This window comes from Sarcophilus harrisii, chromosome 1, assembly GCF_902635505.1.
Source record: "Sarcophilus harrisii chromosome 1, mSarHar1.11, whole genome shotgun sequence".
Classification (NCBI taxonomy): Eukaryota; Metazoa; Chordata; class Mammalia; order Dasyuromorphia; family Dasyuridae; genus Sarcophilus; species Sarcophilus harrisii.
In genome coordinates, this window is record NC_045426.1 from 480262743 (window position 1) to 480280057 (window position 17315).

At 34.6% G+C, this 17315-nt stretch overlaps 1 protein-coding gene across 2 annotated transcripts in view; it reads left to right on the top strand.

Moving 5' to 3' along the window:
* GAREM1 (GRB2 associated regulator of MAPK1 subtype 1) overlaps positions 1-17315 on the top strand; it is a 194141-nt gene that overhangs the window by 134879 nt on the left and 41947 nt on the right. For both annotated transcript variants that reach the window (XM_031946474.1, XM_031946475.1), the window contains exon 3: positions 12458-12588. In XM_031946474.1, coding sequence (XP_031802334.1) covers positions 12458-12588 — 131 coding nt within the window. The remainder of the gene's footprint in view (positions 1-12457; positions 12589-17315) is intronic.

A 17315-nucleotide genomic window follows, 5' to 3' on the forward strand; every position in this document is an offset into this window, starting at 1 on the left:
TTAAGTGAATATCTTCAAGAAAGAAAAGAAGAGAACCCATGATAGAATATAGCACTGTGCTAATATAAAGATAAAAGTGAATCAATCTTTATACTTAGAGGACTTACATTTTTGGGAAAGTATGTGTATATACACACATATATATATATTAATATATATAATGTATATAATATATAATATATATATATTAATGTAATATAACATATTAAATTTGTATAGTACATATTAATATTACACACACACACACACACACACCCCTAAAGTGATCAAGGAAGGAGAACAATAGTAACTAGGAGTGTTAGGAAAGGTCTTATGTGGAAGGTAGCACTAGAGTCTCAGACACTAAGGATTGAGATAGAAATTGAGTATTCTTGGCATCAGGAATAGAAAATGCAAGGGCATAAGAATGGGAAATGAAGTGCCAGGTATGAGGAACAATAAGAAGGTCAGTTTGAATGATAGAGTGTATAAAGGGAAATAATCTAATCCTGGAAAGATGGTTGGAGCCTGTTGTGAATAATTTAAATGCCATATAAAATAATTTACATTTGATTATAAAGGAATAAGGAGTCTCCATAAACTAGTGGTTATTGAGGACAGTGAAATGGTCATACTTTTACTTTTGAAAAAATAACCTCAATAGCTGTATGGAAGATTGATTTTAGTTGGGGAGAAATTAAGGCACAGAGACCAGTTTTACATATATTGCAGTGGTCCAGGCAAGGCTTGATGAGGACCTAAAACAGAATAGTAACAACCATGAGTGTTAAGAGAGGAGATGGAAAGGAGAGATGCTGTGATGAGATTTGGGGAACTGATTAGATATATGGAATGAGAGAATGAAGAATCTGGCATATCTCCTAGATTTTAAATATCCTTGAAAAAAATACTTATGGTCTTAATTGAAATAGATCAATTAATACGACCAGATAGATTTAAGGGGAAAGAGAATATGTTTTAGTTTTGGATATGCTAAGCTTGTGGTGCCTATGTGACCATTTGCAAATGACCAGAAAAGCAAGTAGTTACAAGATACTAGAGGTCAGGATAAAGTTTAGACCTGAATGTATAGATCTCAAAATAATTTTAATAAAGATGTGATGAAATGTATAGAAATTGGTGAAATCACTGAGTAGGAGAACATAAAGAGAGAAGGGAAACTGAAACATAATTTTGGGGCATATCTGCTGTTAGGGGGCACAAGATGGATCATAATCCAGCTAAGGAGACTGAGAAGGAGCAGATAGTAATGAAGACACCCAAGAAAGAGCAGTCATAAACATCTAGGGGAAAAAAAAGAATGATCAACTGTGTTAGTAGAGCTACTAAAATAATCTTACTAAACCCTACTGACTGTACCACTCCCTGTTCATGACCCTTCAGTTCTATATTACCTTTGAGAGAAAAAAAAAAATACAAACTTGCTTAGCTTTCTTAGTCCTTCTCAGACTGGCTCTACAGTCTCTCTCTCTAGGCCTCTTCAATTGTTTCTCTCTTTTATGCATATTATGTTCTAGCCAAATTGGCCTATTGATTTACTGTTTGCCAAACTCAGCAATTCTTCTTCTATCTCAGTGCACTTAGCCCAATGCTCCAGTGCATAGTAAAACTTGGCATACTGCCTTTTTATTCATTAATCCATTCATTCCTTACCTTTACAGAGGCTATTTTACATACTTGGAATGTCCTTCTTCCTTACTACAACTTCCTAGAACCCTTGGCTTCTTTTAAGACTCAATCCTCACTCTTCTTCCCTATTCCTTTTCCCTTGAGTGAACACTTATAGAGATATAAGAATACAGATTTGTTCACATATAAGATTCTTCCATTATAGTGTAAGCTCCTTGAGGGTAGGAATTCTTTTGTTTTAACTAGCATAATGTGCAAATGATTAGTACAATCAAAGTGCTATGATTGGATGATCACTTTAACACACTATAAGCTTCAGTTTTTTTAGTCAACAAGCATATATTAAGCATTGACTGGGTATAAGCTTCTAGCTTACAAAGAAAGGCAAAAATATGGTCTTTACTCACAATGAATTTATATTCTACTAGGAGAGATGGCGTGCAAATAATTGTGTGTGAGAGAGAACTATGAAGGAGAGAAGAGAAAGTTATCTCAGAGAGAAGATACTAGCAGAAAGAGAGCAGGAGGGATTTGAGCTGTCTTCAGAACGCCAGGGGACAGGAAAGAGAGAGAATTCCGGCATAGGAGACAGAGAGTTAAAATATATGTTAAATGGGGATACCAGCCCTATTTCACAGGACTAGTGTAAAGATCAAATTAGAAACTTATTTAAAAGACTTTACAACCACAAGCCCTGTTTGTATCTTATCTATAAAATGAACAGGAGAAAGAAATAGTGATTTTGCCAAGAAAAGTCCAAATGGGGTCAAAAAAAGTAAGAGACATGATTGAAACAATTCAACAACAAAACCCTATATATTTTACCATGCCTTTTCCATGAAATTTTATTAAATCAAAAACTCCCAAAAGCTGAATATAAGTTTCAGGAGGAGATGAGTTCCCAAGCTATTAATAATTTTAAAAAAGTTTGGTGAGGAAAAGCCTATAATTTAGGAGTTTAGTGACCTTGTGTGTTAAGCCAATCTGATAGAATGATGATATAGAACAAAGGTGATAGAGGAATAGTCACATTTCCACCAATGCACAGATCAATGGAAAAGCTGATATAACAATTACCCTAATGGAAGGAGGGAGATGTAGAAGATGAATTTTGCCACTCCATTATTTGCCACAATTTGGTGCAGCTAGAGTAGAATCACATGGATGTTGAAAGATAAACATAATTATTCTATAAAGTAGATTTGTTGAAGGGCTAAGTTAAAACGTACAAGGGCACAAAAGTTACCTTCAGAGCTTTATACAGAGGTGAATTAGCCTACACAGAGGGAGAGAGGGGATGGGATATTTTGAAACTGTGTATTTTTTAAAATGTTTCAGTAAACTGAGTAAATATGAGTGTTACAATTTCAACACATATTTTCCCTCCTTAAATGTTCAGTACATTAAGTAAAGTACTTGATAGCCATCCATGCTTTCTGTACATTAAATGTTATTCACTACAGTTTTTGCATATAATTTAAAAAATAAATCTCTCATAATTGAGGCTTTTTTTCTGGCTAAAACCATAGTCTGAACAGCTGCTTGTGTTTTTCTCTCCTCTGGGGTCCCATTGGTGTGTGGGTGTTTACATGGCAGTGTGCTGAAAGGAGCAAAGAAAAAACCATAAATAGTATTATGTTTCACTAGCAAAAATGGTCATGAATTTTGTTAAAATCCTAGAATACTTTATTGACCATACAGTGCTACAGATAAATAAACTATTTTTTAAAAATGCTTTCTTAAATGATTGAAAAGCTATGTAACAAGACTTTTGGAAGGGTCTAGTTTAGAGGCTGAGCACCTCTAGCCACTAGCTAAATTTGATATAGCCTAACTAAGTGGATTTATGCTTGTAGTTGCAAAATGACATCACTGAAAGTCTACCTTCAAAAGTTACAAAATGGAGCTGTTACTTTGAGATTTATGTTTTTTGTCTCTGTCACTGGGTTTTTGTTTTTTGTTTTTTGGTATGTATATATATATATATATATATAATGTTTCTCTTATTCATTTCATCATTAATAAAATTATAGTATATAAAATAAGTGAAGCAATAGTTTGGGTGTTTTTTTAAAATTTACCAAAATTAAAAGCCCAGAATTCTCCTAATTAGACCATAGTAGAAGTATGATGTTCAGTTTTGCAGGCAGCATTTAGAAATACTAATACACTGGAGTTTCTTCAGAAGAAAACCAGGTGGGGAAGAGAATTAGAAAATTTTCAAATGTCAAGACCTACCAGATGTTAAGCCTAGAGAAGATGTTTGGGTGGCAAGTAGATTCCTTTAGATATTTGAGGGGACTTCATGTGGAAGATCAATCCAGCTTATTCTCTGCAGCTCTAAAAGGAACTAACACTTAGAAGTTCCAGAAAGTTGAAAATGAACAAGCATAGAAATTGCAGATTTGTGCTCCTCTAATTTTCTTTTAGTTTTTCCTAGTTTCCAAAGCAAAACTTCTTTTTGAAATACTCTGCTTTCATCTCACCTAAACTGAAAGAGGATTCTGTTGTCTTTTGATGATTACCCTATACAAAGTAGTAACTCTCTTTATGACATACAGTCTTAAAACATCTTTAAAATAAGAAGGTTGGACTAGATTATCTCTAGGGACTTTCTAATTCTAAAATTCTTTGACTAATATGACAAAATATTAACTATTACTTTGAAAAGATCCAAAAGTCCTAAGGACTTGACTCAGAGCTACAATCCCTGCCCTCTTTTTTCTTTTTCCAAATCATATTCATTTTTCCAATCCCAGTCTTTTCTCTGATTGATTACAGACAAGTAGCGCAGACCTTTTCCCATAAAGCATGTGCTTTATTTTGATTGATTGTGATTATCTCATTCCCTCACAGATAGTTCTACTATAGGCTAAGTGGAACATTTACATTCTTCATTTATATTCTGAACGGCTTTAGAAATTGCACAGAAATCTCAGATTTGTCCTTTTTGATTTATGTTTTTTAGGGCTTTTGTACATCTTTTGGAAGAGTACAGATAGAAGGGTTTGATGACACCCTCTCTACTTTGTATATCAACCAAAATAGTGTGCTTGGTGTTTATCATATATGGCATTTCTTCTCTAGCCTTGGTGCCTGTCCCTCCCCACCTCCAACCTTAGAATCCCTATTGTATTCAAGGTTCATCTAAAGGACCACCTCCTAAACAAGGCCTTTTCTGACACTCCCAAATGTTATCATGTGACAACACATAGAGTAATTGTTTGCCGATTCTATCTTGATCTCAGCAGAATCTTCCACCTGTAGTTTAAAAGATCTTGCTTGACTTCTAGACCCAGTACTAAAAGAGAAAAAAGGAACCACTCAAAGAAACCCTCCCTACCCTTTCTTTCAATGTGTAATATGAACTCCAGAGAGGAAAAAATAGGACTCCCTTATCACAAATCTCTACTATATATCATTTCTTAACCTGTTCTCCTATTCTTATACAAATCAACCAAGTATTAATTAAGCACCTAATTATTTGATGTCAATTCTGAAGCAGTGTAGGGAAATATGAAAAGAAAATATATACTGATTCTTATTATTCCATTAGACTGTAAGCTCCTTGAGAGTAGAAATTGTTTTTGGTCTTTCTTTGTATCCCACATACTCAACATAGTTTCTGACACGTAGCAAGTGCTTAATAAATACTTCTTGACTTGGAAAATAAGATTGGAAATCCATTCGCTGCAGTAAGACTACACTTCATGGAGTACTTGAAAGCCTAACAGATGACTGGACTTGGTGGATATTAGCCATTCTTGATTTTTAAGTAGAAGCGACATGATGAAAACCATGTGTCAGGAAAAGAAGTTTGATGGGGTTATGCAAGATGGATTGAGAGTAGGACTTTGGGAGGCAGGAGTGATGAGAGTCAGACTAGCTAGGAAACTGTTGCAATAATATTGGTGTGAGGGGATAAGGACCATGTTTATACAAAGATGGAGAGGAAAGACATTTCAAAGGAAGAAAATGAAGTATTTCATAATGTTAGCATAAGGTTAGGATTGAATGTGCAGAAGACTTTTTGTAAAAAAAAAATTTAATTGCTATTTGTTTTCTCACCACCAAAAACAAAAACAGCAATTTAATACTGATAAAGTAAACAACCAGAATTCAATTTTCTGTTCTTAAAAAACTAGGATGAAAACAATTCTGTGCCAGGAAACAGATTGGTCAACTATACTGTACCAAGGAATGATTCTACTTTAAACCCTCTCAGCAAGGGTATTTAATTGAAGCCTAGTGTTTCAAAATTGACCACCATTTTCTGTTGACGTATAAAATCTCAGATATATATTCTTCAGGGAATAAATACGAAAACTTGCAGATAGTTTACAATGAAATTCATTACTCTTTTCTTGAATATTTGTTTTCTGCTCCTGAATTCCAAGTCTTGCTCTCTGAAACAGTTTTGAGTCATCCTATCGTGTACAAATAAAATGTTATTCTCACAACAGATCAATCATGGATTGATGGATAAAGGGTCAGTACAGTATAAGTATGAAGATACAGGCTATGCCCAGTTATTATCCTGTTTCATTTGATTTTCACAGATGTTTTTCTTGACTGGCACCTCCAATTTCTTCCAATTCAGCTTTCTTAGCCAGTTGCTGATAGGGACAAAAGGGCAATTTAGCATGCTCTAATTATCTATTGATTATTAATGATCATGCACTTAAAAATGCTAAAATCCCTCCCAGCCTGGGGGAGAATGTGTCCTAAGAATATGTTGACCTCTAGGCTGAATGAATGTTGTTTCTCTCTCTTCCTCTCCTCCCCCTTCTCCCCATGTTATTTTTTTTATCTATTTAAACTTATTTGTTATCTGGTTTTGTTTTTTAACTATAGTCATCAGATGCTTTCTGCTTTATTTAGCCAGTTATTTTCTTTCAGTAAAGTATCAGCTTGAGCCAAAGATCATAAGTACAACTAGAAATGAGGGAAGTCCAAATTATTTTCAAGAGTTTTCATTACGAAAGAGAGAAAGAAAATAATGACCATTTCTTCATTAGTGTATATTTGTATGTTCTATATTATTTACTACTTTATCATGCTTGGGAGAATGATGGAGTAGTTCTGACCCGTGCGTGTTTCACGTTAGAGTACAGTGAGTCACAGACAAACTTAAAATTAGTACTTCTAAGGGCCATTTAGTTTACATAATCCAACCCTCCTTCAATAGAACAGGCTCAAGTTTCCAGACTAAAACCATTCCTTCTGGAAGGATCACCTCATCAATTTTTCAAAGCTATCTTTGTGAGAGGCTTGCCATAGGTCAACTGACCTGAATGTTTCAGGTCAACTGACCCAGCTATCAAAAAGCTTTCCCGGATGTTTAACTCCAAAGCCCCTTTATTATTGTGTGAGACTATTTCTTTGTCTCCCTTCCTCAAATATCTCTAGTGAGCAGGTTATGATTTTTTTTATTTGGAAGAATATCATGCTGCTCCTGTTTGGTAAATACACAAGTCAGATATTCAAAAGAAATTCACCCAGATCTTTCCAGATAGAGAAGTTAAGTCCTCCAGACTAGAACGTTCCCAATACCTGCCCTAACTTGATTTCTTCTTCTTTTGGAATAGAAACTTATTAAGTTTTCAATCATCCGTGATTTTGTGAAAATCATATATATAGTCAGTAACAGCTTAGGGGTTTCATCAACAATTCTTTTAGTACTTTATGCTGTTCTTCCACAAGCTTCAGATAACTTTAAATGCTCTAACTGCCTGTCTCAAATCCTAAAGAAGGCTTAGTAAAAAGAGTGTTGGAATTGAAATTGGCAAAGATATGGGTTTTGTACTCTGCCTCTGGCACTTCCTTGGGCAAATCACTTAAATTCTTCAAGTCTCAGTTTCCTTATCTATAAAATGGTGATTATAATTTGTTTACTGCTAACATGCTCTGTGGATTGTTGTAAGGAAAGTGCTTGTAAATGTAAGAGATATGTACATACATACATACATAGAAACATACATATAACAATTATTAAGTGATAACAATATTAAATGAGCAGAGTATTATTACCAATTTCAACGGTACTTAAAAGCATATTCAGATTTCAATGGTGTTTCAATAGAACTTCAAAGTTTGCAAGGCATTGTACACACATTTATCTCATTTGAACTTAACAACAGTACTGTGAAGGAACCAGTACTGATATTGTTATTCATATTTTATAGATGAGAAAAGTTAAGGCCTGAAAAGACAGTTAATAAGTTTCAGAGTTATTGCCTGTGCAGCGCCTTTCTTGATCTCTGCTGTACTTTGGTCAGTGTTTGTTGTTTTGAAGGAAGCTTCTTTTCATTTGTTCTGTGATATTTTATAAAGGCCAGTTGCAGGCCATGCAGGCCACACTTCAGTAGAATGCTCTTTGGCTCTCTGGATGTCCAAGTAGCCACTAGATTGTTGTTTAATTTAATAACTTTTCTCGCTTCCTTTTCTGTTCCTTCATTAAAACTGCATTTTGCTAAATGGATAGCAACGAGTAAAGTCATAGCTAAGAAAAGGATTTGACATAAATAATGCTCAGTATCTGTTTTCATGAGCTTCATTGCCCTAAACTTCCCAACCTCCCAACTCCTAGCCAGGCATGTTTTACTAAATCATCTGACAAGTGGCAAAGTCTACATCTGGCTTTGACTTCCTTTGTGTATCCCTCCTTTTGCTAGCTTTTATTTCTTAGGAAGTCATTTTTCCACTCTCTTTGTTTCTGACTACAAATATGTTTTGCCCCATTGTGCAGTGTTAAAGCCACTCTTGGGTTCTTCTAAACTCCAACTCTAGTAACCAGATTTTGAACATGTTGCCTAAGCTTTAGATTGATGAGTTTAAGTGCTATCAACTGTGATCTACCTCAGGCAGAGGAAGCAAACTGATGTTTTATCAGCCACAGGCATCATTTTTTACTGATCTATGTGGGTAGAGATTTTAAGGCATTAGCAAGAATGTATTCAGGATATAAACTTGGTTCCTTCATTCTTATTTCTGTTGCTTTAACTGCCCTGGAACGAACATTTTATTAATATACTAATTCTTATGAGACTCTGGGTTCTGCAGATGGAGCAGCCTCTTAGAAATGGAGATGTTTTATTTATCCATCAAAGACAATGTAGCTTCCTCCCTCACTCAGAACACAGTTTGACAGTAACATCTTAGAACAGATGTTTCAGCAACCTCCAGATGTTTTTGTTTGGTGGCACAAAGACTCTGTTCTTGGAATGGTCTGTTAAATAATCCGTTCCCCTATACAGAGGTTGAGGTAGTGTGTATATGTGTGTAAATTGATTTCACATTGAGGTTGAGAGGAGGAGGCATTTAACTCTTTAGGTGGTCTCTGGTATTTAGCTTCCACAGACTCAGTTTTCCAGTTTGTGGGATTTGGCAGATTTCATAGACATGTTGTGAAAAAATAGTTTGTCCTCTTTACTCAGATACCCAAAATGGATTGGTTTGTGTGTCCTAAGCCCCTTTTGTCAAAAACAGGAATCCCAACAGAGTTCTCAGAAAGTTAGTTAAACAAATACTTTGGGGGAATTTGAGCATTCCTGTTGGGCAATTGTTTTTTTTCCCTCTTCCCTTGAGAAGTCCACTGGAGGGATTTTTTTTTACCCTTATTAACTTGAAAAGAATTGCCATCATGAGCTATCCTTGGACTAGCATAGGATATGATTTCAGGGAGTCTTCCAACAAACCTGTGGTAGAGTTTTAATTATTAAGACATGTGCTGTTTTAGCAGAAAACATTTTTATTTAACTATGTGGGGGTGGGTGGAGGGCTTTATTTTGAAAATGTTGAATAAATGGATTTGGATCAGGTTTACCCAACTGTTTTTTCACCTGGCCTACTTCCCAACCTTTAGTGAGTGACTCACCAAGTAGAAGCTGTGTGGGTGTAGGCATATATACAATGTATCTATAGAAATGTTTCCATGAATATGTATTAGGGAGATAGTAACAGATAAGTGCTGTACATTATTGTCAGTTCCTAAAATTACACATCTATAGCTATAAGGACCTTGGAAGACATGTTTATTTGGAGTCAGGGAGACTGAGTTATATAACTATAACAACCAAGAGATAAATTACCACCCAAGCCTTAGTTTGTTTCCTTATCTATAAAATGAGGCAATTATACTAGATGGCCTTGAGGATCTCTTCCAACTCTAGATTAGTAGTCCCTATGTGACAAGATCAGAAGATATTGGGAGGCAGACAGAATAGTTATCTGTAGGAAATAATTTGCTTCTATCTTTGAGGTGCTCTCTTTCACAGGGTACTTATGAGAGTACCAGGCTTGGATCTTCCTGACTCTTACTTTCATGAGTTCAAATCTGGCCTCAGGCACTTATCAGCTGTTGTGATCCCAAGCAAGTCACTTAATCCTGCTTGGCTTAGTTTCCTCATCTGTAAAATGAGCTGGAAAAGAAAATGGCAAAACAGTCTCAAATCTCTGTCAAGAAAACCCCAAATGGTCTGTATCCCAAAGAGGTCATAAAAGAGAGAAAAGGAATCACATGTGCAAAAATGTTTGTAGCAGCTCTTTTTGAGGGGGCAAGGAGGTGGAAATTGAGTGGATGCCCATCAATTGAAGAATGGCTGAATAAGCTGTAGTACATGAATGTAATAGAATACTATTGTTTATAAAAAATGATGAGCAGGCTAATTTCAGAAAACTCTGGAAAAACTTACATAAATTGATGCTGAGTGAAGTGAGCAGAACCAGGAGAACATGGTACACAGTAACAGCAAGATTATGTTATAGTCAACTATGATAGACGTAGTTCTTCTCAGCAATACCATGATCCAAGACAATTCCAATAGAATCCAGATGGAAACTGTTATCCACATCCAAAGAAAGAACTCTGGAGGCTGAATGCAGAGGGAAGCATGTTCTTTTCACCTTTTGGGGTTTTTTGTTTTTCTTTCTTGGGGTTTTTCCCTTTGTTCTGATTTTTCTTTCACAAGATGACTAATGTGGTAAAATGTGTTTAAAATGACTGTGTGCGTGTGTGAGTATATACACATATATACACATATAAAAAAAAAAAAAACCTATATTGAATTGCTTGTTCTCTTGGGGAGAGGGGAGGTAAGGAAGGAAGGGAAAAAATATTGGAACTCAAAATCTTACAGAGATGAATATTCAAAGCTATCTTTAAATGTAATTAGAAAAAAATCAAGTATTGTTAAATTTTTTAAAATGGGGTCACAAAGAGACAGATACTGACTCAACTACAACAAAAACTTTGGGACAAATTATTTTAGCACTCTACATCCCAATGTTTTTCATCTGTAAAATGAAGGGATTGGCCTAGGTGACCTCAGAAATTACTTCCTGTGCCAAAGCTATGATCCTTTAATCCTCATATGAATCAAATTTAAAGCCTTCCTCCCTGAAGGGTGATAAAACAAGGGCACTGAGCTCAACAAAGGGCACATCCAGTGGTAGTGCCATGCCATGTTGCCCTTGTGGTTATTCTTTTTATTTTGGTCTGGGAATTTTTGAGCTTTAGAACTTCTAACTTCCATCTCAAAGCAATATTGCTTATGAAGATTTTAATGCACTATTCTTAGACTGTTGATGTTTATTTGTAATAATGATATTTGTTGATTTTTTTTTTTATAATTGTCAAGAGAGGGATACATTTGTGATGACTTAGATTCAATCTTTCCTGTGAGACAAAAGTTTTATATATAATAACTGTCTAGTACTGAGCATAAAAGAAAATTATTTAAAGTGTGTTTTTAGACACTGTTTCCCTTAATTATTCTTTGTAACCTGTTTTTTTTTTTTGTTTGTTTGTTTTTTTGTTAAAGGGAAGAATCCCTGAAATATGTTAAATCCACTTATTTCACAGTTTAGAATGAGAGTAAAGACCTATTTTCCAAGGACCTGCATTTCTAGGAATTATTACACCCTAGATCAAATAATACCTTCAGTATACACAATAAAGAATAATACCTCACCTTCATTGTAGCATAGAGGCCCTTAACCAGAAGCATTCTTGTCTAACCAGGCCAATGTTCTGACAGGATTCTACCATATTCTCTAACATCTTTTAGCCCAGCAAGAATGCAACCTTCTACCCCTGAGGTAATTTATCTATTGAAAAATGTTTGTTTCTCACACAGTTTGAAATTTGCCTCACCAGAGCTCTTAACTCCTTTCTTTGATTCTGAAAGTATTAGAATTCAAGCAGAATTCAGAAAATAACTAATGATAAAAGCTAAAAGCTTTTATTAGTCCCATGCTCTCAGTCAAAGCCTTAAAAGATGGGGGGAGGGGGGAGGGGTTAATATAGAAAAAGTGCTACCATTGAAGTGCTGAAACTACCTAGAAATATAATAAGTTGTGGTTTTATCTGTACAAGATACCATTTAAGTAAAAACTCTAGGTCCATGATGGGGGGGTAGGAGTTAAGGATTTATGTGTATGTGATCATAAGGTTAATAATTTATATGAAACATAATTAAGACTGATTTACTATAAGAGGTAGACTAAATCTATAAGATTTAGAATAAATTCACTGTCTGGGAAGAGTTAATAGTTTATTTTATTTCAAAATGGAAATTTCCAGTAGACATCTATTCAACTTAACCGTGGAGACTCTTTTTTTTCACTGTAATAGAATATGAGTACAATATAAATGAAGATGCTTTTTTTTTTCATTCATTTTCTAGCTTTTCCTTGAAGTGCTTTTTCTAATAAAGAGAAGACTTCCCCAAAGGATAATAGGGATCAGAGATGTGTGCAGTTGCCACAGTGACAGCTGTCCAGTGTAAACATCTCACTCACAGTACTTCTGTTTATCATCTGTTTTCAGGGCAGTTTAAGCTGCTGGAACAAGACCGGGATATTAAGGAACCAGTGCAGTATTTTAACAGTGTGGAGGAGGTGGCGAAAGCATTTCCTGAACGAGTTTACGTCATGGAGGAAATAACATTCAACGTGAAGGTAGCCCTTGACGAACAAATATTTATCCCTGCTTGAGTGTTTTAACTTTTAAGCCTTCACGAACATAATAAATCCACATCTGTCCCACATAGGAAGGCTTGCAGAGAGTATTTACGAAGGCTGACTTTTACTTATGGGTTGGGGTTTGTGGAAATACAGCACACTCAGACCAGAGGTTGAAATGTGTAGGGCCCATGTGTGGCGAAACTACTTTAGTTTATCCCCAAATATACTTATACGTTTGATTACGATAAAATGTTGTTCTCAAAAAAAAAAAAAAAAAAAAAAAAAAGATTAAAAAGACAATCTCCTTAATACTAAATCTGGTCTATAACATATGTTGTTATATTTTGAGGTTCCAAATAAAATCTGGGTAAGCCAAAATTCTCAATAATTTATTTTCTGTGACATCTTCCACCTCCCCCTTTTTAGGATAGGAGAAGAAGAAAGATATATTATCAGCAATTTATGTTTTGTTTTGTTTTTTTATGAAAAAATTATCAGGTTGTTCCTTGAGTTCAGTTACCCTTTCCATCTTATCCCTTTACCCCTTCTTCTACATCAGTTCAATAATAATCATGATAACTCACAGTAGGACAGTAATTTAAAGTTTATAAAAGTTTTCCCCCCCTCAAAACAACTTGATGGTATGTTGTGTAATATTAACTTCTTTTATAGATGAGAGAACTGAGGCCAAGTATTCAAGTTAACTTATCCATAGTCACAGTTTTTCAAAGGACTTGAATCTAGATCTTCTAACTCTTGAATTCAGTGCTTCATTGAGTTTTTGAAGCTCATTTTATTCATAAAGCTGTCTAGTCATCAAAAAAATTCAAATTTGGTCTACTATGTGTTTACAAAGACAAGAAATCATATTACTATATCTTGAAATTTTTTTACTGTAAGGGTTAAAACATAAAGTGTTTTCTGATCACTACTGAGATAAGCAGGAAATTATTAAACCGAACCACCCCATTTCCTGAACATTCCAGGTAATTGAGGTTTTACTGTATTTTTATAGTACGATGGCAAGTTTCCAGCTGTTGGAAGTCTGCACTGAGTGTAAAACAGACTTACCATTTATGTGGAATGGTGTCTGAGCTCAAGTGTGCCCCAACATTTAATCGAGTGAGTCACTCCACCTACACCTCTTAGAAAAAGAAGAAGAAAGAATGTCCTAAGACAACCTCTTAATTGGACATGTTGATCTGCTCATTTTAATTGACTTTTTAACTTTCTGTCTTGAAAAACAACTGTTATATTCTACTCTTTAAATTGTCATGCTTAAGAAAAATAAGAGAATAATTTTCACTTATTTGTAGAACCTTCAGAAAATAAATTACGTTCAGGATTGGACTTTTTTTAATTTTGAGAGTTTTTTGTTTTTGGTTATTTCCAAGATAATGGATACCTTTTTCATTTTACCATGTGTTTTGTGAGAGTGTATGGGTTTTTCTTTAAAACTGCAAGTTTTTTCACCTTTCTTATGAGTAGAGTTGTTGGAATTTTAATAAGCTCCATTACAGGTTAGACAGATGACACATTTATAGCTTAGTAATATTAGTCAGCAAAGTGACAGAGTGCATGTAGTCCTATACTTGGAATCAAGAAAATCTGAGTTCAAATTTTGTCTTAGATACTCATTAATTGGGTGATCCCTTGCAAGGTATTTTATTGTTGTTCATTAATTTCAATATGTCCAATTCTTGGTGACTCCATTTGGAATTTTCTTAGCAAAGATATTAGAGTGGTTTGCCACTTCCTTCTCTAGCTCATTGACAGATGAAGAAACTGAGGCAAACAATGTTAAGTGACTTGGCCCAGATCACACAGCTAATAAGAATCTGAGGCAAGATTTGAATTCAGGAAGATGAGATTTCCTTACCAGTACTCTAATCTATTGGGCCACCTCTTTGAAACTTAGTTCCGCTATTTCTAAAGTAAAAATAATAACGACACAAACTCACTGGGTTATTGTGAAGATGAATTAATATATATAAAGTGCTTTGTAAATGAACTTCAAAATGCTTTATAAATTCAAACTATTATTATAATAATCCATGATACTTAGTGTTAGTTATTACTCCAACCAGAAGTCCAGCCAGATCTCTGTATCCCTTCTTCCAAATCTGTCCATATTTTATGTACTTCAGAATGATTTCTCTATATATTATATAATCTTCTGCAGGTAAACTCAATAGTATCATGGGAAATGCTCTTTCAATAAACTTACTGAAGTTCAGTATTATTTTTCAAATCATTAGAGAGAGGGAACCTCTCAAGATTTTTCGCATCTTTTCACAATTTTTTTTTTTTTTTTTTTTGCTAAGGCAATTTGGTATAAGTGACTTGCCCAGGGTCACACAGCTAGGAAGTATTAAGTATCTGAGGTCATATTTGAACTCAGGTCCTTCCTGACTTCAGAACTGGTATTCTATCCACTGAACCACCTAGCTACCCCTTTTTCACAATTTTTAACTGCCCAATATGGAATCTTCTCTGCCCTCATGGAGCTAAAAATATCTGATATCTCTTCATTTACAAAGAGTCCTTAATTATCTAAATGTCATAGAAATAAGTAAAATTATATTTTAGAATCCAAGTAGAAAATCTTTAACTTAATTAATTTCTGTCTATATTTTTTCCTTGTTAATACAAAATATTTCTTCATGAAGAATAAAGCATAAAGATATGTTTTAGTTTCTTGGACTGATAACAGTAACCGTTCATTTGTCACAGTTCATAACGATTCATTTGTCGCATCCTAATTTGCCTCATTCTTTTAAAAACCTATTTTTTTCTCTCTTTAAGCTTAAATCAGTTCATTTTTACGCTGATTCTATATTTCATTAGGAGTGACCTTGGGCCCTCAAGTCCAGCATAAGGCCTTTAGATATTTTTATAAATGATGACTAGTTAGTTAATCGGAAGATCCTATCAAGCTAGAAAGCCTTCAAATAGGAATACAATAACAGAATAAATATCAACAGTCCAAAGAACTTGTTTTTTCAGATGAGCTTGAAATCAGCCTGTTACTTTCTTACAGGTCTGCTTTACCAAGTTCCTAAATCATTTCACTTTGCAACTCAATGTAAGGAAGGTATTAGAGAACAATAAAACAATATTTGTTAGCCCTACTCAAGCTCAAGACCAGGCTAGTTAAGTTCAGAGAGCTTCAGTACTATGTTAACCATTATTTGGTGAAGTTTTGGGCTCTCTCAATTCTTGAGGACTACTTACTAAGTTAAAAAGGTATTGTTATCTATGAGTTTAATCTATCTTCTGTGTAGCAGCAATAGCTACCCTAATGAAATAATAGATCCTTCTATCACCATTGTTTAAATTTTTTTTTCATGTTTTTGTTTGGTTATGCCTGACTTCTCATGACCCCATTTGAGGTTTTCTTGAGATACTTGCCATTTACTAATTCAGCTCATGTTACAAATGAGAAACTAAGGCAAAGAGTGACTTGTTCTGAGTCACACAGCTAGGAACTGTTCGAGGCCAGATTTAAATTTGGGAAGATTGAATCTTTCCTGGCTCCAGGCCTGATGCTCTGTCCTAGAAGCCCAAGTTTACATTGGAAATTTATGTTATACATTACAAATACATAAGACCAAGATTTAAAAGAGTGATTCAGTAGCATCTGTAGATTTGGTTAGACTTGTATAGGGTAAATATGCACATTCATGGATGACTATTACAATATGGTATCACATCTATGTGGTATTTTTATCATATCACTGAAATGTCATTAAGTCCACTGAAAACTGATGCTTCCATTCATCTAAGAGATAGAAGTGTTCTCAAACTTCTTTCTACTAGTAAAATCAGCATCTTCATTGCAATATGGGATCTAAGACATCCAGAGGTCCTCTGGATTTTCTGAGGCTGCTTCTATCTTATGGACCATAGGGTTCTTTGGTCCATGTAGGTCACTGTCCTATACGCTACTGAATCTGTGGCACCAGAAAATTAAATTACTTCCTATGAGTTATCCAATCATTATGTGTTAGAGACAGGACTTAACTCAGGTCTTCTGGAAAAGTTATCTTTTCTTACATTATATTGACTTTCTAGAGAATTTTGAAAAACCTTTGAGTGATGAGGTGAAATAAACTGTCTCCCTTTATCCCTACCTTTGTCAAAGCTTCTTAAAAAAAAAAAGTTTAAAATACCTGAAGTAAACCACTCTAAACTCTCTATGAAGCCAGGATATTCTTTTGTTGTAGAAAGTAATCACAGGGGCAGCTAGGTGGTGTAGTAGATAGAGCACTAGCCCTGAAGTCAGGAGGACTTGAATTCAAATCTGACTTTAGACACTTAACATGGCCTAGCTGTGTGACCCTGGGCAAGTCACTTAACCCCAAATGCCTCAGCAAAAAAAAAAAATAAAATAATAATCATAAAGTACTCTAGCAGAAAATACTGATAACCGATTTCATTAGCAAAATGAAACACACCCATGTTCACATGTAAACTCTTGTCTAAATAGTTCTTAGCTTTTTAAGCTGTATGTTTGCTAATAAGTTAATCAATAAGTTATCAATAAAAACAGTATTTAGCCTCTATATAACATTAAGATTTATGAAATGATTTACAAACATCCCATTTTCTCTTCACAATAATCCTGAGAGGTAGGTGCTATCATTGTCCCGATTTTACAAATGAGGAAACTTAGGCAGAAATTAAATGATTTTCTCTGGACCACATAACTATTACGTGTC